Here is a 27,242-nt window from a genome sequence, read left to right as displayed (position 1 = left end):
ACTGGAGACCATCAGCTATTTGCAGCCATTTACTCAGACCCCTGTCAGCCTCCCATATGTGCCGAGCACTGCCCTGATACTGTGCCACAATGTCACATCCTGTTAATTTACTCATTAATCAAGTGTGCCGGCCAGATTTGTGACAATCCTAATAAACAAGAGGGTAATCAGGGCGAGGTGGAGCTTTCTTTGTCTGTGCCATCAAAACAACAGAGCACCACACTGACATGGCTGCCATGGGAACTGAAACCAGTCCAAACCAGTCCAGACCCACATCTGGGGAACAGGTACTGGAGCAGCATTCAGCATCACTCTAACTCACAACCACAGCAGCTGCTCTCACATCCCACAGAATATGATAAATCCCTTTGGCACTGTGCTTAGGTGTTAGTCTTCAAACAGAACAACAAGAAAGCAGGTCATGAACCGGATGTGGGAGTGTTGTTGTTGTCATTGTTGTCTTAAGGATGACAGAATGGTTAAGGATACCGTTACGGAGGCTTTTGATGAAGATGCATTTGATATGCAGACAATTGAACTCTTTTAGCACTCCCATTCCATCATACACCCACATAATCTTCTCTCTGTATCCACTCCTCTCCGAGATGACTAGCTAATTTACTGCGGCATCCAATGACTAAACTAATAAACAGAACATATCTGTGCTCTTGAGTCTACTCGGATGATACACACTGATGTCATTCGGTCTCAAGTGTTTACAGATTTGTCAAGTAATGATGAGACCAGTATCCCCTCAATTACAGTATGAGGTATTTCCAATCAGGCAATGATTAGAAAGCCGTAATACCAGCTGTGTGGTTTGGGTTGGCATATTGCCGTTCCATTACCCCCCCCCCCCCCCGTGCCCCTCCGTGACCCGGTGATGTCACCACGGGCCCAATAGGCTGACGTCAGGCCACAAGAGCACAGCCAATCCCATAAAATTCCCTTCAACATTGAAGCAGCAGCCAACTAAGCCACCTCTAGTCCTGACCCATCAGCATCAACACGTCGTCAGACCAGAGTCAACACACCAGGGCCTTGTTGGGAAGTAAAGACAAAGGAGAGATGGTGTAGCTGGAGTTCAGCCTCTAATAACATATCTAAAAGGGATTTCAACACTGTTCTGTACTCTTTAACGCTGTCTTTTACTCCTTTAATCTATCACATTAACCATCTACTTCTACCTCTCTCCCTCTCTTAATCCCAGTTAATTTCTCACACCATCACCTATCTGCCTCTCTCTAACCCCCCTTCGTACACTTCATCTCTTTCTCTCTGTGGTCGGCTCAACTTTTCTTTTCATTGTGTTTCAGTGTTTGTAATCTCCAGCACTCAGGAGCCTCAAAGCCCCACCAACCTCACCACACCCTCAACCCACTCAAATACCTCTACAACATCCTTTCACTACCTTCACCTTCAATAAAATCTCAAACAATGTCCCCTTACCCTACCACACCCCAACCTACAATACACCCTAAACTTGATCTGTGTCTCTCCACATCCACCCACCCATTGTATAGAATGCACATCAATGGACATTAAAACAGAATGCTGTTTTAACACCAGAGCGAAGCCAATTCCGAAACATATGAGCCCCGTACAGGGACCGAAGATATGTTTACCCTGACAGCGAATGGGCTCTCTCCTGTCTGTTTGTGCCATAGTATTGTGGTCCTCTATAGTGGTCCTCTGTAGCTCAGCTGGTAGAGCACGGCGCTTGTAATGCCAAGGTAGTGGGTTCGATCCCCGGGACCACCCATACACAAAAAATGCACGCATGACTGTAAGTCGCTTTGGATAAAAGCGTCTGCTAAATGGCATATTATTATTATATTATATTATTGTGTCTCCAGGCTTTAGCTCACAGCGTTAAGGGGCTGTGCTGTGCTCTCCCTGACCAACTGACCTGGAAGGCTGATCTGACACGAACAAAGCAGCAACAACTGAGAGTCGGGGGTCCAGACCGATAATGAGGTCCATTTGTTGTTTTGTTTTGTGTCTCTCAGGAATGCATGAACCCCTGCTGCAATGCCACCACCTGCACCCTGAAGGGAGATGCCGTGTGTGCCCACGGACAGTGCTGCGAGGACTGCAGGGTAAGACTGCTCTTTCTGTTTCTATCTTTCTCTCCCTCCCTTGCACTTTTGCTCTCTCAGGCTGTGTCTTTTCTCCCTCTTTCCTCCCTGTCAAAATGACAAAAAGCGTGGAAATCTAATTCTCTCTGCTCCATTGGCATGTGTTACACAAGAAAGAGTTTACAGTAAAAAAAAAAAATGTAATCAAGGTGTATTCAAGCACAGGGCCCTCCGCAGTACACAAAAGATGCCAAACATGTTCAATTTAGTTTGCCCTTCTGATTCCATTGTCATTGAGGTGTGTGTGTGTGTGTGTGTGGTTGTTTGTTTGTGTGTGTATATATATATTCTCTCTGCAGCTGAAGCCTGCTGGCACACCGTGTCGAGAGTCCAGTAACTCCTGTGATCTGCCAGAGTTCTGTACTGGTGCCAACCCCCACTGCCCTGCCAACGTGTACCTGCACGACGGGCACTCCTGCCACAAAGTGGACGGATACTGCTACAACGGTATCTGCCAGACCCACGAGCAGCAGTGCATCACACTATGGGGACCAGGTCAGTAGAGCGCCTACCAATGGACTAGAAGTCTTGATTCATGTTTTTGTCTTTGACAGTCTTCCATGTTTGGAGAGATAAGATGAGTACATCTGTAACTTTCCTTAACTCTTGAAGTAGCTAAAGAACAACTAATCCTAGCTTATAAATCAGTGTAATGTCAAGGGAGAGGCCATGCAGCACCTGGACAGCACAAGCTGACAGACATCATGTAAACAATCATTTTTATGATGACAGGTTCCTCCTCAGTTGACTTGCCTTAACATCTGGTGGTCAGGGGTTACCTTTTGCTCATGTTATGCTTTGTCACATCTCTGACAGATCACATCTCGCTCTCTCCCTCTTCCCCTCCCTCTCTCACTCATTCTCTTCCCTTCTCACTCTCACTCCCCCCCCCCCCCCCCCCTTCTCTCTCTCTCTTTCTATCTTCCTCTCTCTCTTTATCCTGCAGGAGCCAAACCTGCCCCAGGGATCTGCTTCGAGAGGGTCAACTCAGCAGGAGATCCTTACGGGAACTGTGGGAAGGACTCCAAAGGATTGTTTGCCAAATGTGAAGCCCGGTAAGACTGAGCAGCTGTTGTGATGTATGTCATGTCTATTGCCTTAAAAGCAAAAAGAGCTAGCTAGAAAGACCAAGGAATAAAACAACATTGTTTATCTGAATTGGTATTATCAAGAGTGCCAATCGACAATCAGCATGGCACATTATATGGGACAAATAGCCTTGGAAGGAACAATAATTAAAATCACAATTTGGAGATGGTAGAAGGCAAATTACAGTTTGAAGTATTCATGAACACTTTATGCTAATCATGTCGGCTAATTGTTCTTGGATCTCTAATCAAGCATTTGTTAATTTATGTAATTGCTTTAATGACTGGAGGACTGAGGGAGTCATTAGGGTGAGACGAAGGCTGTCTAGTTGTCTTTCATCTTTGGTTAAAATTACACACCATCTCTCACATGTCAGAGATTGTCAGTGTTTAACTTTATGCCTTGTCATTTGTGTGTGTGTGTGTGTGTGTGTGTGTGTGAGTGCGTGCGTGCGTTCGTGCGTGTGTGCGTGTGTGCGTGCGTGCATATGTGGGTTGTTTTCTTTACACAGAGACGCAAAGTGTGGTAAAATTCAGTGTCAAGGAGGGGCCAACCGGCCTGTGATTGGCACCAATGCCGTCTCCATAGAAACCAACATCCCTCTTCAGGAAGGAGGGAGGATCCTGTGTCGGGGGACACATGTCTACCTGGGTGATGACATGCCTGACCCTGGACTGGTTCTGGCTGGCACCACGTGTGGAGAGGGAATGGTGAGGGCACTCTGTAGGGCGCTGCACCTGTTATCAAGCAGAACTAGAGTGAGACTGTAGTCACCAGTGGTGGAGATAATGCCCAATCTTGTCTTGGCCCAATTCCAAACCAATCACTTACTCTCATCACTGGGATCAGTGGAATTAGGCCTCTTACGAAAGAACAGAGAATGGAATAGATATCAGTTCTCGGAAGATAGACTTTCCATTCTAGTTAACATCACATTTGGAGTACTACAGTACTTTACATTTGATAAATCATTTATTCAATATGACTCTTTCTCTGTTCCATAGATGTGTCTGAATCGTCAGTGCCAGAATGTCAGTGTGTTTGGTGTGCACCAATGTTCAGGGAAGTGCAGCGGACGAGGGGTGAGTACTCCATGTTGGAGGGTATCATTTTATGTTGAGTATCTAGAATGCAGTGACTTATTTCACTCTATTAGCTAAACACTGTTATCATGTCAATATTATTCACTTATCACAGCATCTTATTGACCTCAACATTGCATACAGTAGAGTAGTACAGTAGGCCCTTTACTCTGCTACACAGAGCGCCAATGTAGTTATCGTAGTTGTAGTTAACTCACCGCCCATGAGTTATGGCAGCTACTCCGATGCTTTACAATCAATCTTCATGGCTCCAGATAGTTTAAATCAATCCCATTTAATGGCATCATTGATGTTCTACTTAACGTGCCATCCATCATCTTTTGGCATAGAGAAGGCAGGCCAAACAGCACTAGAACATACTAGCAAGTAGCTGTAGTCTGGAAGCATTAAACTGCACTAGTCAAAATGCTCACTTATGTTTGAAGAGGTATTAATACTGCAAAGAGAAGCATTTTATGTTGTATTTACTTTGTTGTTTAGTTCAATGAATGAATGAATGAAAAGCAGAACCCTGGCCCAGATTTGCTTACAGTGACTGGCTTTTGAACCACTGCATGGTTGCCCCACCTTTAACAGAGGTGAATATAAAACACAGAATCAAAGCTGTAGTAAGAAATTGCCTTAGTTTACCTTAATAATTAAGTTTGATTGCTTCTTTGAATTTTTATTTGAACTTTAATTGGATGATGTATGATTAAAAAATGTGTTAAGAACAGGTGGAACTAGGTGGTGATGTCACCCCTTGTGTGCTGTAGCATTACTACTAACTACACATTAGTGTCTTTATTTATCTAAATTGAACATTATATATTGACTACATTCAGACCATAGAATTAGGAATTAGAATACTAGAATAGACATGAACCTTCTTATGATGGTACAAAGGTCAGACGTGTTGGTCAGAGTTGGTCAACCATGGTTTGCCAGTGCTGTGATAAAATATTGTTTAAAACTATGAATGTGAAGAATTCATCTGCACTGTATGTTTGTTAGCTAGCTAGCCAGACAGTTTTAGAGGAATAATTCCAGTAATTTTTCAAATGAACTGCCAATATGCCAACATCCCATTCAAACAATGCAGTAAATCCACATCCATACAATTTGCTCAAATCAGTTGATGATAGGACTTAGACAAGTTGTAAATGCAACAAGTACTGATATTGTATCATTATAGCCCTCACAGCATTCCAATAAAAAGAATATGGTCTGTTTACATACACTGCTCAACAAAATAAAGGGAACACTTAAACAACACAATGTAACTCCAAGTCAATCACACTTCTGTGAAATCAAACTGTCCACTTAGGAAGCAACACTGATTTACAATAAATTTCACATGCTGTTGTGCAAATGGAATAGACAACAGGTGGAAATTATAGGCAATTAGCAAGACACCCCCAATAAAGAAGTGGTTCTGCAGGTGGTGACCACAGACCACTTCTCAGTTCCTATGCTTCCTGGCTGATGTTTTGGTCACTTTTGAATGCTGGCGGTGCTTTCACTCTAGTGGTAGCATGAGGCGGAGTCTACAACCCACACAAGTGGCTCAGGTAGTGCAGCTCATCCAGGATGGCACATCAATGCGAGCTGTGGCAAGAAGGTTTGCTGTGTCTGTCAGCGTAGTGTCCAGAGCATGGAGGCGCTACCAGGAGACAGGCCAGTACATCAGGAGACGTGGAGGAGGCCGTAGGAGGGCAACAACCCAGCAGCAGGACCGCTACCTCCGCCTTTGTGCAAGGAGGAGCAGGAGGAGTACTGCCAGAGCCCTGCAAAATGACCTCCAGCAGGCCACAAATGTGCATGTGTCTGCTCAAACGGTCAGAAACAGACTCCATGAGGGTGGTATGAGGGCCCGACGTCCACAGGTGGGGGTTGTGCTTACAGCCCAACACCGTGCAGAACGTTTGGCCTTTGCCAGAGAACACCAAGATTGGCTAATTAGCCACTGGCGCCCTGTGCTCTTCACAGATGAAAGCAGGTTTACACTGAGCACATGTGACAGAGTCTGGAGACGCCGTGGAGAACGTTCTGCTGCCTGCAACATCCTCCAGCATGACCGGTTTGGCGGTGGGTCAGTCATGGTGTGGGGTGGCATTTCTTTGGGGGGCCGCACAGCCCTCCATGTGCTCGCCAGAGGTAGCCTGACTGCCATTAGGTACCGAGATGAGATCCTCAGACCCCTTGTGAGACCAGATGCTGGTGCGGTTGGCCCTGGGTTCCTCCTAATGCAAGACAATGCTAGACCTCATGTGGCTGGAGTGTGTCAGCAGTTCCTGCAAGAGGAAGGCATTGATGCTATGGACTGGCCCGCCCGTTCCCCAGACCTGAATCCAATTGAGCACATCTGGGACATCATGTCTCGCTCCATCCACCAACGCCACGTTGCACCACAGACTGTCCAGGAGTTGGCGGATGCTTTAGTCCAGGTCTGGGAGGAGATCCCTCAGGAGACCATCCGCCACCTCATCAGGAGCATGCCCAGGCGTTGTAGGGAGGTCATACAGGCACGTGGAGGCCACACACACTACTGAGCCTCATTTTGACTTGTTTTAAGGACATTACATCAAAGTTGGATCAGCCTGTAGTGTGGTTTTCCACTTTAATTTTGAGGGTGACTCCAAATCCAGACCTCCATGGGTTGATAAATTTGATTTCCATTGATAATTTTTGTGTGATTTTGTTGTCAGCACATTCAACTATGTAAAGAAAAAAGTATTTAATAAGATTATTTCATTCATTCAGATCTAGGATGTGTTGTTTAAGTGTTCCCTTTATTTTTTTGAGCAGTGTATATTTCAGAGGCTATTTATACAGAACATTTGTATAAAACCTTTATAAACTGTTTAGGTTGACTATAATTCCATTACATAATTTCTGATACATCACATGCCTTACATAAGTAAAAACAGGAAATGCATCACCTATGCCACTACTGCCATTAATTCCAATTAGACTGATTTTGGATTCCTCCCTGACCAAGATGGCTGCCATTTTCGCTCCATTATGGAACTTTGCGGGTTTATGATATATCCCCTCTAGTAATTTAATACGATCTCTATGACCCACATGATGTCACAAATATAACCAACCCAACACTGTAGATAAATCCAGAGCCAGGATGCATCTCCATATGTGGCTCTGTGTAGATGTCAGTCTATATAACATTATATGTGCATGTGTGTTTACAAGTGTACTGTAAAGTACGTTGTGGCATAATCCTATCACATCCATAGATCTCCCCTCAGGGGTTCTTATGTGTCCTTAAGTCTCCAGTCTTGACCTTGACCACCCCTGGCCCCAAACACTCCACACACATAAGGGAATGTCAGTCACTCCGATGCAGGCAGGGAAAGCTCTTCCCTGTTCGGGGCCAGATCCGATCTGGAGCGATCCCAGTCACAGGCCTCCCTGCAGCTGACAGCTGGACTCCATTATCCCTCTAGGGAATTCTGTTGGATCCTTCTTTCGCTCGGAAAACTGTGTTTTGGAATGGGCTGTCCCCTGCACATGTTTTCTCCATCATGTTTGACACTGCACAGTCTATGGCGCCCACCACATGAAAACCGATGGGTCTGATGGAACGAGTGTGTGGTTTATTTGTAGAAGTAATTCAAGCATTTCAGATGTGGGCTGGGATCCTATTTTCATCTCTTTTCTGAGGAATTGCAGGCCAGTGGTACAGATGAATGCATCTCTCGTATGTCATGTGTGTCATAGGCAAGTACGATGCATACTGGTAGCTTATAAAGTACGTAAAAGAAGTAATGCATACTTGCCATAGATCCTTGCACTGTAGTCGCTCACTACATTTTTACATTTTAGTCATTTAGCAGAAGCTCTTATCCAGAGCGACTTACAGGAGAAATTAGGGTTAAGTGCCTTGCTCAAGGGCACATCGACAGATTTTTCCCCTAGTCGGCTCGGGGATTAGAACCAGCGACCTTACTGGCACAACGCTCTTAACCACTAAGCTACCTGCCGCCCACACACTACTGTGTGTCTGATGATCCCTAGAGCCTAGAGGCCTAGCACACAAGTCTCCCTGTACTCTGACCAGTGTCTATTGATAGAACACATGGTATAGACAGTATTGTATTGTACAGGTGAAGACACGTCAACTGAATATTAACCAGCATGCATTATGATTCTAGGTGTGTAACAACAAGAAGAACTGCCATTGTGAGGAGCACTGGGCCCCTCCCTTCTGTGAGAGGGTGGGGTTTGGAGGCAGCCTCGACAGTGGACCAATGAGACTGGCTGGTACAGTACACTCCGTCCTCTTTATACTTCACTAACTTCACCCTCTGTTCCACTAACCTGGGCAGAGAGTAAGAAAGTTAGATAATAATCAGATTAACACCTTTAGCTGTACTTTCATAACCTACTCACAGCAAGTTAGAGTTTCTTTGAAGCGCTACTGAGCTCTCCAAACTTACAGACGGATCTACCTCAGTCACCTATTCACCCTAGCTACATATAACTCATTTCCCTGGAAATAATAATGTAAATAATGTCACATGTACTAAAACGCTGATGTGGCTTCTATTAACACGCTCTGTGTGTCTTGTTTGTGCTGTGATGTAGATGTGCGTGTGTGTGTATTAATGTGCGTGTTGTCGTATGTGACGTCAGCTGACAGCAGGGTGGTTGCTGTGGCAATCCTGGCCACCCTCCTCAGCCTGATGGGTGCTGGGTTCCTGGTATTCCTCAAGAGGAAAACTCTGGTCCGTCTGCTCTTCACCAACAAGAAGACCACCATGGATAAACTAAGGTACAGTAGGACACTTCCTCCAACACCTGTGTTTAATCTTATGTTCTAGATGTCAAGACAGAATACTTTTATAGAGATGCTTTCATGTAGAGATGATTTTCTTGTAGAAATGACAGAGATATTGTTTCTAATATGCATTATGGTTCCAGGGTCTCTCTCTGGTGATTTTATGTGTTCACAGCGATAGTAACCTTGTGACTCCACTAACCATGTGAGAGAAAGACACATAGTCCTGCACATAGTCCTCACAATGGATGGGACATGTGTGTACAGAAGAAGTCCTGTTACTGTGTGTCTCAAAGCTGCAGCACCTAAAGAGATGTAGAATAGTAGTTAGTAGAAGACTAGTATAGTAGTTGAAATGTTACCTCTCTGTCTTCATAGGTCTGTTGGGTCCACCAGAGCAACCAGCCTCAGCCAGACTCAGTCCATGTACAGTTCACGACACAAGCCCCCAGCCAAGCCTCCAGGTGCCAGCGTATACAAGGTGGGTCTCTTTCTGCTGGAGTTAATGGGAAGCTGATTTTCCCTGATAGTCACTTTAGTAGAACACAGACTGTTACACGTGAGGGAGCTGGAGTTTTTCTCCCAACCTTCCCTTATGATCAATTGATTAGTATGGTTCACTCATAGGCCTACACAATGGATGATGTAACAAGTACACTTTGCACTGTATAAAAGATTGGGATATGGATATAGAGAGAGCTAAAACGTGTGTTAGCAAAGAAGTATTACAAACTAACTGCTGACAAACTAACGGTCACACACCATTGGATTTCTAATGCAATCATACTGTATCAAAACCCCAACAACACAACAGGGAATCAAATTGGACTGAGACTTGCCATGCTTAACTGAACCTATTCATTCCAGACTTATTGTCAAAACAATTTGACGGCTAAGCGTATAATTGATTTAGTCTCAGCGTCTCTCCCTTGAAGAAATATTAATGAGGCCAGTATTGCTGGCAGAAGGCTAAAGAAACTTTGATTGAGAGGCCGCACCATTTAAATGAAATGGTAATCATGGTGCAGTATCATTATAGGGCAGTGTATAATGGTTCTGCCTGAGATTTAAAAAAACATTGTATAGAGGGACACAGGAGAACAGAGTTGGAGAATCAAGCGTAAGAGGCAAATTGGGATGGACTTGTTTTTGAATTGATAAGCGTGTGTATGTGTGTGTGTGTGCGTATGCATTTGTATGTGCATTCCAACAGCCACAGTCGATTCCCATGGGGAACAGCTGGAGTGTATCATTGTGGTCAGAGTTCAGGGGTTAAGGGTTAGCTGGCTTGGGCAGGAAGGATGATTAACCCAGTTCTCTCTCCAAAACCAGTATCGTCTCCTCTAGTGAACGTGACTCTGGCTCCTCAGCAGTATTCAGTCCTGCTGTTTAGTGTTTGCTCTGGCAGTCACCGTTCCCCCTGTCCAGATCTCCAGCAGACTCTCTGCAGGTCACCTGGCGTAGAGTAGCTACAGGCCAGGCCAATTCAGCCAGTCCATCCATCTCTTGTGCAATTGGGTTTATTCTTGAGGACTAACAGCAGTTCTGGATAGGCAATCTGGTGCTGGCTTTGACCGTTTCAATGTGTTAGATTCACTTAGGCAGTCAATAACAGAAAACATACTATGAAACTTGTTAATTCATAGTAATAGTACATCCATGACAGAAAACATGGGTATAGTTTTACCCTGGGTTCTGGTTGCTGTGTCCAGCTACATAGGTCACAGGGGTTTGAAATGATTGTTTGGGAGACTCCAACAGGGAATAGGCTAAATGATCTGAGGAACAGCAGAGGGAGGAGAACATAACAGCTCAAGCCCTGACCAAAAACTCCAACTAACAGCTCTCGCTTCTCTACCACCCTCCCTCCCTCCCCCTCCCCCTCCCTCCATCCCCACAGCCATCCCACCGGAGTTCGGAGCCTCTCCTCCCTCCACACAGTTTAAATTCCCACAGCTTGCGGCGGCTGCCCCACTACCAGCCCATCCACATCAGCCACCCCATGCCTGTCTTCCTGAGTGTGGGACAGCAACCCCTGCCCCCGGTCCCACCCCACCACAGGGCCCTGCCGGCCCACACTGCCCTCTCCCCACCGCGGGCACCACCTTTCCACAGCCTGCCCCGACAGCAGCCCTACAGGATGGACCAGGTTAGTAGTCACTGTTCTGCCATGCCATCCGCTATGAATACAAATATCCAATGTATTTCCTGTAGGACTGCAAAATTAATCGAATGCACATCGAAATCGCAATATTGACATTTGCAATATCCATATCGCAAGAGATTCATATCACATGCAATATTTTGAAACGCCACTCAGCTGCGAGTAACGTTTGTTTTTATAGTTTACTCCATATTTATCTCTTCTTGCAGCTGCTTCCCACCAGCCCCGCGCGGTCATTCAAGTAGCTCAGTTCCTCCTCCTCGCTGTTAGATTCGCTATACATTTGTATGCTGTTCTGTTAGGTCAAATGTAGTCAACAGATTGTTCCAAACAAGAAAGATGCTGCTTTTTAATATAAATCATTATATTTATAGGATTCAGTTCACCCAAGTGTTTTGATCTTTATCGCAAGTCAAATCGCAATCACAATATTTTGTCAAAAACATTGTGTTTGATTTTTTGCCAATATCGTGCTGCCCTAATTTAAAAAGTAGATTTATGAATTCACACAATCCATAACATTTAAAGAACATAAATTCAACAAGGACAATCGGAAATACGCATGCCCTCTCTCACTTATTCGTAACACCTGCCTTCGGTCCCAATTTACATACTATTACACAATGGATAAGTAATGTACCATGCACACTAAATAGTGTGTTGCTATAACCATTGGAATGCATAGCTAAATAACAAATTGCCGATCTCAACATGTAAACAATTCTACACAACAGCACACTGGGAAAAAAATTCTAGTTGTTTCAACTAATTATTATTAGGTAACTGGTTCCACAGCCTTTTTTACTTGAACGTAAAATAAATTGTTGGCTTATCTCCAACTTGAGAAAATGTATACAAAAGTTCAGTCAACTTAAATTAATGTGTTTGCTCAACTTGTCTCATATTTCCATTCAACTAGAACTTATTATTTGAGCAAATAAAGGTTTAACTAAAAAAAGGCTGTGCAACTGGTTACACACACAGTGTTTTTAACATACAATATTTTCAACTTACATATTTGACACCAGTTGACATACATGATTACATTGTGCATGTCCATTTATACAGTAAGTTATACAGTATGTCCTCACCTGGGATTTGAACTCACAACCTTTTGGTTCATGGCATTCCGATCTTCCTGCTACACCACCATGTCTGTGTCAATTATCAGTTAATCTGAAAAGTCTCTCATCATTGATTTTATTGACTTATTTCAGCAATTTAAGGGTTTTCTGTGTAGTTGTCTAATGTTGGTGGGGCATATTTACTCTGTTTTAATGTTACTCCTTAAATAGTTTTACTTGAGTGTACTTTTAACAGAGCTGAGATTTAATTTGAAGTGCAAAGTGTAGCAATAGAGGTGAAATCAGTCATTGACACAGACATGGTGGTGTAGCAGGAAGATCGGTATGCCGTGAACCAAGAGATTGTGAATTAAAATCCTATGTGAGGACATGTTGAATAATAATTACTGTCCATATGAACATGCACAAAGTAATCATGTGTGTCAAATATGAAAACATTGTATGTCAAAAGCACTGTTTGTGTGTGTGTAACTAGTTCCACAGCCTTTTTAGTTAAGATGGCCAAATAAAATGTTTTTTGTTGTCTGAACATATGAGACGAGTTGAGCAAACACATAATTTTTGCTTAAGTTTTGTCAAGTTGGAGCTAAGTTTGGGCCAACTAAAAATGTTAAGTTCAGGTAACACTTGAGTAGTTGAGTAAACAACAAAATGGTTTGGAACCAGTTACAAACAACTAGATATTTTTTACAGTGTGCACTTAATCCTTACAGTTCTCCATGTTTTCCACAAATCCTGTTTTGTGCTGAGCCAGCAGGGCTGTGTATAGAGTATGTAAATCCATCTGTCTGCTCAGGGCTCACGCAGGCAGGTGATCTGTATGCGTAGAGCACCATGTAAGATGTCCGCGGGTTTATAAGGTGCAGAGTGCACTGGCAGATGCTGTAAAAAAAGAAAAGAAAGGAAGACGTTAACTTGGAGATGTTACTTTTCTCTCTGGTGTATAAAGCACATAACTACTCCCAGATGTAAAGGAACAGCATGTAAGAGATGGAGAGAGACAGATATAGATCCAATGCATCCCCTTCTCCTGAGATACTCTCTGTTGAGGTATGTGTCCATAGCAGCCTAGCACAGTTCAGTTCCCCATGGTAAAAACAAACAAAGGATGGTATATGTATATCCAAAGCACTGATTTTTTTTTCATTTCTACAATTGTAAAGTGACTTTGGATCCTTGAAAAGCGCTTTATAAGTCCAATGTATTATTATTATTATTATTATTACTCAGGTTATCTTGTACTCAGGCTCTCTTGTACATATTTATCTTTGAAACAAAACTTTTAAAATGATGAAATTCTAACTTGTGAGCTGTATATTCATGTGGTACCTACAACCCAAATGTCCACTATGCTATCTAACAACCCAAGGGTCATCAGCATGGTCTAAATCAGGTTTCACAGTTCAGGCAAAAGGGTACATCTTGACTTAGGAGGTCTGCTGAGGGGCACAGTTGGTGGTGAATGTGGGGGTCCATATTATGTCATATGGTGTCCAAGGTGACCTCTCTCCTACATAGACTCCTGCAGTATTGGAGTATCTGATCCAGAACAGAGAGGTAGACACACAACACTTGAGGTATAAGATGCCCTTAACAACAGATCAAGTATCAGATTACCCTACCCCTTAACTATCAGAGAGATTAAAACCTATCTGATGCAGGATCAGCGATTAGAGGTGACTTCTACTTACTTGGAGCCACTCCAGGCTGGAGAGAAGGCTTCAATCTGATTAGGTCTTTATTTCAACCTCTCTGGCGCCTCTCTGGTTTAACAGCATCAGGAGACGATTCAGCTGCCATCCCCAGTAGGTGATCTTATTCTTTGAGTTTAGAGTTTCGAAAGGCAAATTGAAGCAACAAACAGACCGCTGTTTCACAAGAAGTGGTCTCCACTGTTTGTCCTAATACAATTTAACTGAGTCCAAGTCACAAGTCTTTAGATGTGGTTTAAGCTACAAGACATTAACACTAGTACTGTAGACTCAGTCAAATGTGTTTTTATTGGGGCAGTCGTATCTGGTCTAAGAGCTTGATCGACTACAACGGAGTAGCCTCTAATGATGACATCACTGCACTATGCCATGCCTACCTGCCACTGCCATCTATGCATGGTCAAACCACTCACTTAATGGAATAATAATCTTTCACATCAGGGGGTCACAGTTATTCAAGCATGGTTGATGTAACTCACCTTCTTGCTGACACGTGAAACATGACAGAGCTGGAAGTCCCTACAAAGTCATCCAGGACGCACTTTCCGCCCTTAAAGGACAAGCTCATATTTGTTATGTAAATGGCATGTTATGGAAGAGTCCAGACACTTTTTTTGCGATTTCACTTGGTTTTGAGAAACCCCAACCAGCGATATACCTTCTCATGTTCATTCTGCAGTGCCAGGGCACGGATAATTTTTTATACAAAAACTCCAAAACACCCAAATACATCATTTTAGAAACATCAACACTCTCAGTATAGTGATGTAGGTCATTAGATGTTATACACATTAAATTGTGTCATTACGAACTTTATCTTCAACGTTACATTCCATTTTGTTGGACTCAAGTGATACTTTTCCTTGTGCGAGCATGCACTTGCTTTCTCGTTCCCATTGTGGTGATACAGAACGATGCTGAAACTCAGGTTTTTCACTTTTAAATGAATGTCAAACAAAAACCAGTGATTGCAAAGTTAAACAAACCATACAACTCTATGCACAAGGACAACTTTTGTTCAGTGGAAATTGTTAAAAGTAATCCTTGTGCATAGAGTTGAATGGTTTGTTTAACTTTGCAATCATTGGTTTTTGCTTGGCATCATTCTGTTACCGTGGAATTGACTTTAACACTTCATTCTGTTCTCTAAATCCTTTGCATTTGGTGTTTGCTGAAACTTGGCACTTATTTGTGAGTATTGCTCAAGGTTTGTTCCTTTCCTCCTACAAACTGTGCAGAGCAGCTGGGATGCTGCTAGCAGATGTTTGTCATTACCTCGCCCTCCCCATTTTAGATTAGTAACACATGATGGCACCTCGTTTAGATAACCTTTCAGAGAGAGTTGCTATGGAGGTGGTGGCTACAGAACACACTGACACATTGTACAGAGCATACCTTATGCTGGTGACACACTATAACACAGTGCCCTCTAGTGAGGTTTCTGTGCCAACACTACTCTTCAACTTCTGGTTTGTCATTCCTAGGACCGTGAGAAGCCCAGTCCGCCCCAGAAGCCCCTGCCTGCAGACCCTCTAGGCAGGCGTGCTCGGGTGGAAAGCAGCAACTCAGGTGGTGGGGGTCCGCCTCCCTGGACCCATCCCCACCGTGCCCAGACCCCTGCTCACCATCCCACAACCAAACAGGTCTGTGCTACGGTGGCCTGGCTGGCACAAAGTTTATAGCTATATATATATATGAGTGTTTAATAAAATAAATTGTAATCTTTACTCTGCACTTGTGTTTTTTTCACTTTTCAGACCTGCACCCATACAACCCCTGAGACTGCCAAAGACTCATCATTTTGACCGCTGATCTCAAAGAAGTTGAGATGGAATAGTGGGGAACTCTATGGACGGAGACCCATATTTGCACTACAAAACTCTACCAGACCTTTGCAACTTTGAAAGGGTCTCAGAGTTTTAGGAAAAGGGGACTGACTTCAAACATTGGTGCTGTGCCTCTGAAAGGTGCTTTTGTTGTCCTCGCTCAGGTACAAATGAACTATTCAATGTCTATATTTATTATTACTATGTGCACAGTGCACTCTGGTAGATCCTTTCGACAGTAGCATATCACGACTTGGATCGCTGTTCGTGTTTTTGTTGTTGTTTTTTACCAGTTTGCTGTATAATGGAGGGAAATCTTTTCTTTTTTTTTGGGGGGGGGGGGGATAATACAGTTAAGGAGAGACATACTAAAAAGGCAATTTTTTATACCCTGTGAAATTCCTTGAATAATTGAAGAGAGAAAGTGAGGTGGGGTCAGGTTAAAGGGCAACAAAGCACAGTATGGAACACTTTGAGTGTAACTTGTAACTCACTAAGCAGCAGTGTTAGAGACTGGGAGTTTATGTTCAGTTTATCATTAATAAGAACTGCTTTCACATTCCAAGGCATCCACTCACTTCATAATCAGCAACAGTGTTGGACTGACATGTTGGACGTATAAATTGAGGTGTGTTTCGACCACAGGAGGTTGGTGGCACCTTAATTGGGGAGGATGTGCTCGTGGTAATGGCTGGAGCGGATTAGGTGGAATTGTGTCAAATACATCAAATACATGGTTTCCATGTGTTTGATGCCATTCCATTTGCACTGTTCCAGCCATTATTATGAGCCGTCCTCCCCTCAGCAGCCTCCACTGGTTTCGACTAATCCAATTTGGTGCAAAAGCAAGGGAATTGTTCAGAATGGACACATACTTGAGAATTGACATTGTTGATTATTGTTCGATGATCTTTGTATTCATACATGATCTACATACATGATCTTTATCCATATGTACCCTAATATGAGTTCATTGACAGGGTATTGGACCCAAGTATAGGACTACCACAGAGAAAAGTATCTTTGACCTTGAAGTTTTTCTCCGCTGGCGAACTTGAACACGTTTACAAACTGACAAATGGTTTTGGGCTCTTACATGCCCTCAATAGTTCATGTTGTGACCACAAACTTGAAGGATATGCTGTATTCACCGCTTTCATAAATACTCAACTCTCTTACACATAGTTTGGAGTATTTGCTGGTGGTTGTGCAATACGTAATGCTCCCAGCGGGGCCAGGAGAGTCTGAAATGAGCTGACACTGCTGGGTTCCAGAGAATTACAGCAACACCAAATAATGCAATATAACTGCGCTGGTGGAGGAGCGTGCTATACAAGCTAACACTTCAACTCACTTGATGCTGTGGTGTCAGGATGACTTCAGTGTTGTGAACAGTCCAAACCCCACCTAGATGGTGTCCGATGTTTTATTCATTTCTGTCTTTTCAAAGTTTACTTAGACAAAAGTATGGCAGAGTGGTTTGGTTTATGAGGTAATTGCTGGTACTTGACCTCATGGTTATCATTATTCTTTTGATATTGGAGCTCGGTCTCACACATTGGAACAGAACTCTCCTTGAGGTGTTCAAGACAATTTCCATTAAGTTTAATTTGTCCTTTGAAATATTACAGTCTTACAGCAAATACATCCATTAACTGTACTGAATGTCCTGTTCTTGTCCCTTTAAACTTTACCAATAATTTGTAGACTAAGTGACATAATTGATTTCCAGTACATTAAAATGTTGTCCAAATGAAAGTAGAGACTGTGGGTAGATAATGTCTTGGCCACAATATGTGTCATTAAATATAGCTTTGATTGGTGCTGAGTAATAGTGTTCATCATACTGCTCTTCCTCTGGCATGGCACAGGGTGTGTGTGTGCGCGCATTCCTGCTCGTGTGTATGTTAGCAGCAAGCTTGCAATATGAAGTTATGACCTCATTCTCATAACTACTTTTGCAAGGTTTCAACAGGAGGGAACTTTTACATTTAAAAGTAGTCAGTAGAGTAGTAAAACAGGGGCACATGTGGTTGCGTTATTGTAGGTGTAAAACAAAATATCAAACCTGGTATGCAATGTATTGTGATCACCAATATACTGTTGTGCTTTAATTAAATGGATGCATGTGTGTGTACGCATATACAGTGTATGTCTTGTCGCTCAATATTGTGGAATGCACTACTCACTACTCATCAGACTTGCATCAGAAGTGCATTGCATAGTTGCATTTAGACTTTTAGTAATCACTGTATGTGTTCCTTTTTAGAGATTTAGATAAACTGCTATCTGATGTCAGCATTTGTCAGATCTTCAGATCTATTCACGTGTAAAAGTTGCTTTTTACAAATGTACTGTATTTTATTTGTTTAACTGTTACATTTTCTAATTAAAAGCCATTGTACAGTTAGTGTAAATATAGTATCTGTCAGCAATCATTATTTTATTTTTTGCTTTTATTTTACAAGAGCAGTGAGAACCACAAAGTGATGGTTTCTCCTGTTCAATAAAACATGTTTTTTTATTATTATTAAACTCCATAAGGAATGACGATTATGGTAAAAGATTAGATTCTGGGGCAGTTGGAGTACTTGAACATTGATATTGCAGATCCAAATAAATGATGTTTCTCTTATGCTGTTCATTTCATGTATTTGCATTTATTTTTCTGACTGTACAGGCGAATGTAGGCAGAAGACTTAACACAAACAAATTATTACATTACAGCAATGTGAAATCTCTGACTCTCTCTCGTAGGATGATGTTTAATCAGACATCTGTACAATATAGCGAAACCAAGTCAATCCTTTGAGTCAATTCTTGATGGTTTATTATTTAATTCATCCATAAACATCTCATACAGTATGTGTATACATGTTTTGTTATGCAAAACAAATATCCAGATACAAATGCAGGTATATGATACATACATACAATGTGTTACTAAATAAGCAACAGTAATAAAGCTATTAGAAATTATGAAAAAATTATGTTGTCCACCTAAGCCCTTTACTAATGGACTATACTCTTCTGTCCTTTTAATAAAACTGATGAAATTCTGTATTGAAAAAATAATAATCAACCAAACTTGCTCATATATTCACTATAACAGTAACATACAATACAACAGTAATGTTTATGGAGAAATGCATTACCTGTCTTCCAAAGGCCATTTCAGCTGCCCCTGCCCCAAACTGCAAACACAAAAATATCAGTCAATTCCAGAATGATTTAAATTGCTCTAATTGCTACAGAGCCCATGCTGTTAGTTGCAATTACCTCGCTCTTCACATCGCGGTCGGCCCCACTGTCCAACAACAGCTGCACCAGCTCCTCATGGTTGTTCAACACTGCCACCTAGCAGACACACTAGTTATATTGACTGCTTGCCTTGTCCTATGAACTTTCCTGTCCAATGTCCTATTTTCTAAGGAGTCTCGATGAGTTTGCACCATGAGTAACCCGTTTAGCGACACAACAAAGGTTTGTGAAGAAGAATTTTGAGTGTACCATAAGTTGTGCACTTTACATGTACAGTAGGGAATAGAGTGTCATTTCAGACGCAGCCAGTTTATAAAGCTCCTAAATGCTGACACCAATCTCACCTCACAGCCATCCTGAATCATGTAGGCTATGACAGCCAGGTGTCCTCCGTCAGCTGCCCAGTGGAGGGGGGTACAGCCCCCCCATGTCCTGGGACTGCCACGTGGCCCCAAACATCCTCAGGTACTTCACTACGTGTTTGTCATTGACGTTCACATTGATTGTCCTGGAGAGAAATAAAGCATGACATTAACCATAAGAGTACCTGGTCTATCTGCTCATCACTCACCCAGACTGCAACACTCTGGTCAGCTCCTCCTCATCATTCATGTTGTCAGCACGATGGAGGTTCTTCCCACTCATAGGCTCACCTGAATGACATTATATGTGTCAAAGAACATAAATGCATATCATTTTCATAAAGCAGAAATGTCAACTGAAAGAGTACTGTGTACAGTATACTCATGTGTGGTAGAGACGGACACAGCCGGGCTGTAAAGGGACTCCCCAGTTGGTCTTGTGATTCTCAGTCTGTACCTATAGGATGTGCTGGACTCCAAGCTTTCTATAGTGTGGTGACTGCTGTACTGGGGACCCAAAAGCACAGTTAGCCTACTCTTAGATTATGTCAATTAGACTTTAGCAGATTATCTTATCTAAAGCAATGCAAATGTGAAAGTGAGGGTTTTCAGATAATATGCAGGCCCATAGATTGTAGTCTATGAATATCTTATACTCACACATACAGTTGAAGTCTGAAGTTTACATACATAGCCAAATACATTTCAACTCATTTTCACAATTCCTGACATTTAATCCTAGTAAAAATGCCATGTCTTAGGTCAGTTAGGATCCCCACTTTATTTTAAGAATCTGAAATGTCAGAATAATAGCAGAGAAAATGGTTTAGTTCAGCTTTTATTTCTTTCATCACATTCCCAGTGGGTCAGAAGTTTACATACACTCAATTAGTATTTGGTAGCATTGCCTTTACATTGTTTAACTTGGGTCAAACGTGTCGGTTAGCCTTCCACAAGCTTCCTACAATAAGTTGGGTGAATTTTGGCCCATTCCTCCTGAAAGAGCTGGTGTAACTGAGTCAGGTTTTTAGGCCTCCTTGCTCGCACACGCTTTTTCAGTTCTGCCCACAAATTCTCTATAGGATTTAGGTCAGGGCTTTGTGATGGCCACTCCAATACCTTGACTTTGTTGTCCTTAAGCCATTTTGCCACAAATTTGGAAGTATGCTTGGGGTCATTGTGCATTTGGAAGACCCATTTGCAACCAAGCTTTAACTTCTTGACTGATGTCTTGAGATGTTGCTTCAATATATCCACATAATTTTCCTTCCTCATGATGCCATCTATTTTGTGAAGTGCACCAGTCCCTCCTGCAGCAAAGCACCCCCACAGCATGATGCTGCCACCCCCGTGCTTCCTGAGCGGTATGATGGCTGCGTGGTTCCAGGGTGTTTATACTTGCGGACTATTGTTTGTACAGATGAACGTGGTACCTTCAGGCGTTTGGAAATTGCTCCCAAGGATGAACCAGACTTGTGGAGGTCTTGGTTGATTTCTTTTCATTTTCCCATGATTTCAAGCAAAGAGGCACTGAGTTTGAAGGTAGGCCTTGAAATACATCCACAGGTACACCTCCAATTGACTCAAATTATGTCAATTAGCCTATCAGAAGCTTCTAAAGCCATGACATCATTTTCTGGAATTCTCCAAGCTGTTTAAAAGCACATTCAACTTAGTGTATGTAAACTTCTGACCCACTGGAATTGTGATGCAATGAATTATAAGTGAAATAATCTGTCTGTAAACAATTGTTGGAAAAATTACTTGTGTCATGCACCAAGTAGATGTCCTAACCGACTTGCCCAAACTATAGTTTGTTAACAAGAAATTTGTGGAGTGGTTGAAAAACGAGTTTGAATGACTCCAACCTAAGTGTATCTGAACTTCCGACTTCAAGTGTAGATAGTCCCATATGCTTACAGTGGTGTATATTCATGAATGCCAAAGGAAGCCAGGCTTCCCAAAAAAAAAAGTGTCAAGGGGAAGCCAGTTTTGATTTGCGTCACTCCTGTCAAATTGCATCGAGAGCATACGTCATTGACAGAAACAACTTGAATTGCTGCATCTTGCTGTGTTGTTGTCCTCCAGTGGCTAGCTAGCTAGCTAAAATTGGCACTTTCCTAAATTAGCCATGACTGGAGATAGGGATTTGGAATTGTGGTTTTACTTAATTTTCCGTACTGGCCAATGATTATAACGCCAATTCTGATCCAACCATTAATTCATACATTGTGACCCTGGCCTGAGAGGATGGAAGTTCAACATGTAGCTAGATGTAGAAGGCTAATGTTATAAATTGCGTAATTCAAATCTGGTATTGGAATAAGAATCAAGAGATCTTCAATCCAAGCTTAATTTATTATATGCAAAATGTATGTATGATAAGTATGAAGGTTCGTATACGGGCTCACTGAAAAACCACGCAGGGCAGACAGAGAACTAGAACTATTGTTTACAGATTCTTTCTCAAATACTCTGACAGAAAGCCTCCACCTCTTCTGTTGGCCAACCAGAGCAAAGGACTGAGTGTGGTCCAGACTCCATTCAGCCAATCCGTTGGCGCAGGGGTTGGTCCCAACTCCTCGGCACTCCATTTGTTGCCAGGCATAAGTTGCTATCATTATAACCTGTGGAGTCAGCACCCAAAAGACACCATTCCACTGTACTCCATGTACCCATGTTCAAGGACAGTTTCACAGACAACAAAGAGAGAGTGTTCGTATCTGTGAGAAATACAAGTCTTATCTGTCCTACCCCTAACGTTCCTTACATGAATAACAGCCTGTTATGTGAAACAATTTATATCAGTACAGTTCATTAATGCATTCCTTCCAAGCTATTCATCACATACAGATCCAATTATGAGAACAATAGAACACAACACTAATGTTAACTATCTAACGTTGCCCATGAAAGGAAGTTAGTCTAGCGAACAAGCATTTTAGCCAGGTAGCCTAAGACAACAAAAAATAAAAGTGTGTACTGTATGAGCGTGATAGACTGTTTCGTAAACATGAGAGAGAGGAGGACGGCATTGGGTGAGTCAACATGTTTTTTCTACTGGAAGGAACGAACGCGCACGCATGCACACACATAAAATCGGAAACATGGACAGCCACATCAGATTTAGTTTACATCGATTGGACTAAATTGTTTTTGTTATCTTTTAGTTGCCACTGTATTAGACTAAGCATAGGTGATTTGATGATGTTGAAGTTGAAATGGTGCCGGAATAGCGGAGGCACCGTGGTTCTAAATCAATAGTTGTTTAGTGGTCCAAAAATTTCTGAAACATTAATTTGCTTGACCATGCTGTAGGTCTTGTAACTGTTTGTTACATGCAATATGTTTTGTGGACTTCACGGGACAGAGGTTGCTCTCCGGATTTGTGATGAAACAAAGGTGTTGTTGAATTCAGGGCCGGCCCTGGACGTTCTTGCGCCCTAGGCAAGGAAAAAAAATCTGCTGCCCCCCTCCATGTTTCTCAATGTCAAACCATTTACATTTGACATTTTAGTCATATAGCAGACGCTCTTATCCAGAGCGACTTACAGTTAGTGAGTGCATACATTATTATAATTTTTTTCATACTGGCCCTCTGTGGGAAACGAACCCACAACTCTGCCATTGCAAACGCCATGCTCTATCAACTGAGCTACATCCCTGCCGGCACTTCCCTCCCCTACCCTGGACGACGCTGGGCCAATTGTGCGCCGCCCCATGGGTCTCCCGGTCGCGGCCGGCTACGACAGAGCCTGGATTCGAACCAGGATCTCTAGTGGCACAGCTAGCACTGCGATGCAGTGCCTTAGACCACTGCGCCACTCAAACCAGAGTGTCTTGTTTGCAAATAATTACATCATAGACATCCTTATGAATCTAAGCATGGCACTTTCAAAAGTTACCTTTCTACCCAGACAGAGGCTCTACCAATGCAGAAAAATGTAAGCAGAAAAATGTAATCTTCAACTGCTGGCTACTCATCGGTTGTATAACCCAACAACAGAAGTGCTTCCCTAAAAGCTGCCTGGGTTTAAACAAACATCTTCTCTTTTCAGATAGGGAAAAGCTCAATTAATAGGGATAGAATAGCAAAGTCCATTTTTTTAAATCTCCTCGGAATATTATAGGCTGCAGCTCAGCATCAGAATGTCATAGAGAGGAATCAATATATCCCCACATGCATCGGAGTCACGTCTTTCACAGGCATTTTAGAGCTTGTTTCTACAAGGCATCACCGAGTTAAGTATCCTTATAGAACGCTTGATATAATTTGGATACGTTTTATGCATTTCTTTCAAAATATAAAGCGAACAATATATATCCTTTTTGCCCTTTTCTTTAACAAAGGCAATTTGAGCCCTGGTTTTAACCAAACACACCAAGCCCTTCCCAGCCACCAATGTATTTAATCAGTGCATGCGACAGTATTGGAGTATTTAGCTATACCGACATCTATGGATAGCATAATTGTATCTGTCAAACAGGTAGGCTTACCACTTATTTTTTGGAATAGGAAGAAATAGGCTCCAATTATATATGTAATTCTATGATTATGCCCATAAAAATGTTGGTGCACGTGTGCACATATAATTTAGGAGGTCCCTTACCAGGCAGAAGGGAATTTTACTTTAACCCCTGCATCGTAGCGTTACAATGTTGCTATCACTTTGCAGCCAACTACCTATTGTCAGGGCGTGTGTAGGTGTAGTGTAGGAAATCAGATGCAGGACGCAGACGGTAGGTTCCAAATGCTGTATTCCGGCCCAAACACAGGCAACAGGGCAACTAAGCCCAACAGCTAAACTACGCACAAGGCGTATAGGCAAAATGCGCACAAACAGGTGCGACAAAATGAAGTAGTGCACGAAACAAGTGCAATCGAGCTCCAGCGCAGTGGAGAGAATATGCTCAACCGAGCAAACACAACACTGACGAAAAACAATCATACACAACACATGACAAACACAACGAGAAACTTATAGGACACTAATCACGTAAAACAGAAACAGGTGTGACACAAACAGACAAAAGCAAACGAACATGAAACATCTATCGGTGGCAGCTAGAATTCCGGAGACGACGAGCGCCGAAGCCTGCCCGAACAAGGAGGAGAGGCAGCCTCGGCCGAAACCGTGACAGTACCCCCCCCTTGACGCGCGGCTCCAGACGCGCGCCGACTCCGGCCTCGGGGACGGCCAGGGGGACGCGGCGCAGGGCGCGTCGGATGCCTCCGATGGAACTCCGTCAGAAGCGATGGGTCCAACACGTCTCTCCTCGGCACCCAGCACCGCTCCTCCGGACCGTACCCCTCCCACTCCACTAGATACTGGAGACCCCCCATCCGACGTCTCGAATCCAAGATGGATCTCACGGAGTACGCCGGTGCCCCCTCGATGTCCAACGGGGGCGGAGGAGTCTCCAAGATCTCATCGTCTTGGAGTGGGCCCGCTACCACCGGCCTGAGAAGGGACACATGGAACGAGGGGTTAACACACTTATACTCCACAGGTAGCTGTAATCTATAACAAACCTCGTTCAACCTCCTCAGGACTTTAAATGGCCCTACAAACCGCCGACCCAGTTTCCGACAGGGCAGGCGGAGGGGCAGGTTTCTGGTAGAGAGCCAGACTCGATCACCAGGTGCGTACACCGGTGCCTCACTGCGGTGGAGATCAGCGCTCGCCTTCTGACGTCGGAGGGCCCGCTGCAGGTGGACGTGTGCAGCGTTCCAAGTCTCCTCCGAGCGCCGCGCCCACTCATCCACCGCAGGAGCCTCGATCTGGCTCTGCTGCCAGGGTGCCAGAACCGGCTGGTAACCTAACACACATTGAAATGGGGTTAGGTTCGTGGAGGAATGGCGTAGGGAATTCTGGGCCATCTCGGCCCAGGGAACGTACCTTGACCACTCCTCCGGCCGGTCCTGGCAGTATGTTCTGAGAAACCTACCCACATCCTGGTTTACGCGTTCCACCTGCCCATTGCTCTCCGGGTGGTAGCCCGAGGTGAGACTCACCGAGACCCCCAACCGCTCCATAAACGCTCTCCAGACCCTGGAGGTGAATTGGGGACCCCGATCAGCCACAATGTCCTCGGGCACCCCGTAGTGCCGGAACACATGGGTAAACAGTGCCTCGGCGGTTTGCAGGGCCGTAGGAAGACCCGGCATGGGGAGCAAACGACAGGCCTTAGAGAACCGGTCCACAATGACCAGGATGGTGGTATTCCCTTGGGAGAGGGGAAGATCTGTTATAAAGTCCACTGAGAGGTGGGACCATGGCCGTTGTGGAACGGGCAGGGGTAGCAACTTACCCCTAGGTAAATGTCTAGGCGCCTTACACTGGGCGCACACCGAGCAAGAGGAAACATAAACCCTCACATCCCTAGCCAACGTGGGCCACCAGTACTTGGCACTAAGACAGTGCACTGTCCGGCCGATACCCGGATGTCCAGAGGAGGGTGACGTGTGAGCCCAATAAATCAATCGATCCCGAACCTCGAGCGGAACGTACTTCCGACCCTCCGGGCACTGTGATGGACTAGGGTCGGTGCGTAACGCCCGCTCGAGTTCAGCATCGATCTCCCACACTACCGGCGCCACCAGACACGACGCAGGCAGTATGGGAGTGGGCTCCACGGACCTCTCCTCCGCGTCATACCGCCGAGACAGCGCATCTGCCCTGCCATTCTGTGACCCAGGGATGTACGTGATCTTAAACGTAAACCTGGTCAAGAACATACTCCATCTTGCCTGGCGAGGGTTCAGCCTCCTCGCCGCTCGGATGTACTCCAGGTTACGGTGGTCCGTCAAAATGAGGAAAGGGTGTTGAGCCCCCTCAAGCCAGTGCCTCCACACCTTTAGAGCCTGTACCACGGCTAACAGCTCCCTGTCCCCTACGTCATAGTTCCGCTCCGCCGGACTGAGCTTCTTAGAGTAAAAAGCACAGGGGCGGAGTTTAGGTGGCGCGCCAGATCGTTGTGAAAGCACGGCTCCTAACCCGGCCTCCGACGCGTCCACCTCTACTTGGAACGGCAAAGAGGGATCCGGGTGCGCCAGCACTGGGGCCGAGGTAAACAGGTCCTTCAGCCTCCCAAACGCCCTGTCCGCCTCGGCCGACCACTGCAGACGCACCGGACCCCCCTTCAACAGAGACGTGATGGGAGCTGCCACCTGTCCAAACCCCCGGATAAACCTCCTGTAGTAATTTGCAAACCCCAAGAACTGCTGCACCTCCTTCACAGTGGTTGGTGTTTGCCAATTACGCACGGCCGACACTCGATCTACCTCCATCCTCACCCCTGACGCAGACAACTGATAACCCAAAAAGGAGACCGACTCCTGGAAAAACAGACACTTCTCTGCCTTCACATACAGGTCGTGCTCCACCAGCCTCCGCAACACCTTGCGCACCAGGGCTACATGCTCGACACGGGTAGGTGAGTACACGAGAATGTCATCAATGTACACCACCACCCCCTGCCCCTGCATGTCCCTGAAGATCTCATCCACAAATGATTGGAAAACTGATGGAGCGTTCATCAACCCGTATGGCATGACCAGATACTCGTAATGGCCCGAGGTGGTACTAAAGGCTGTTTTCCATTCATCGTTCTCCCTGATGCGCACCAAGTTGTACGCGCTCCTGAGATCTAGTTTCGTGAAGAAACGCGCCCCATGCAACGACTCAGTCATGGTCGCAATCAGCGGGAGTGGATAACTATACT

At 44.1% G+C, this 27,242-nt stretch overlaps 1 protein-coding gene and 1 pseudogene across 2 annotated transcripts in view; one reads left to right on the top strand and one right to left on the bottom strand.

Annotated features, from left to right (window-relative positions):
• Positions 1 to 15,880, top strand: part of LOC311127346 (disintegrin and metalloproteinase domain-containing protein 12-like) — a gene marked incomplete at both ends in the record, with an annotated part of 159,927 nt that extends 144,047 nt beyond the window's left edge. Inside the window, 12 exon segments of the mRNA XM_084159176.1 lie at positions 2,010 to 2,099; positions 2,438 to 2,633; positions 3,085 to 3,193; positions 3,739 to 3,937; positions 4,232 to 4,309; positions 8,482 to 8,590; positions 8,915 to 9,101; positions 9,486 to 9,588; positions 11,008 to 11,256; positions 15,553 to 15,630; positions 15,632 to 15,711; positions 15,826 to 15,880. Coding sequence (XP_084015302.1) covers positions 2,010 to 2,099; positions 2,438 to 2,633; positions 3,085 to 3,193; positions 3,739 to 3,937; positions 4,232 to 4,309; positions 8,482 to 8,590; positions 8,915 to 9,101; positions 9,486 to 9,588; positions 11,008 to 11,256; positions 15,553 to 15,630; positions 15,632 to 15,711; positions 15,826 to 15,880 — 1,533 coding nt within the window.
• A 3,245-nt stretch (positions 15,881 to 19,125) lies between these two features.
• On the bottom strand, positions 19,126 to 19,800 carry LOC311133185 (annotated as a pseudogene). The gene is made up of 3 exons: positions 19,727 to 19,800; positions 19,500 to 19,663; positions 19,126 to 19,251 (listed from the first exon to the last, which is right to left on the bottom strand). The product of its transcript is annotated as an uncharacterized misc_RNA (transcript).
• Positions 19,801 to 27,242: the final 7,442 nt, after the last annotated feature.

This window comes from Coregonus lavaretus, assembly GCF_964263955.1.
Source record: "Coregonus lavaretus genome assembly, chromosome: 1".
NCBI classification, from domain to species: Eukaryota; Metazoa; Chordata; class Actinopteri; order Salmoniformes; family Salmonidae; genus Coregonus; species Coregonus lavaretus.
The sequence above is the reverse complement of the archived record's forward strand: the minus strand, read 5'-3'. Positions and strand labels throughout refer to the sequence as shown.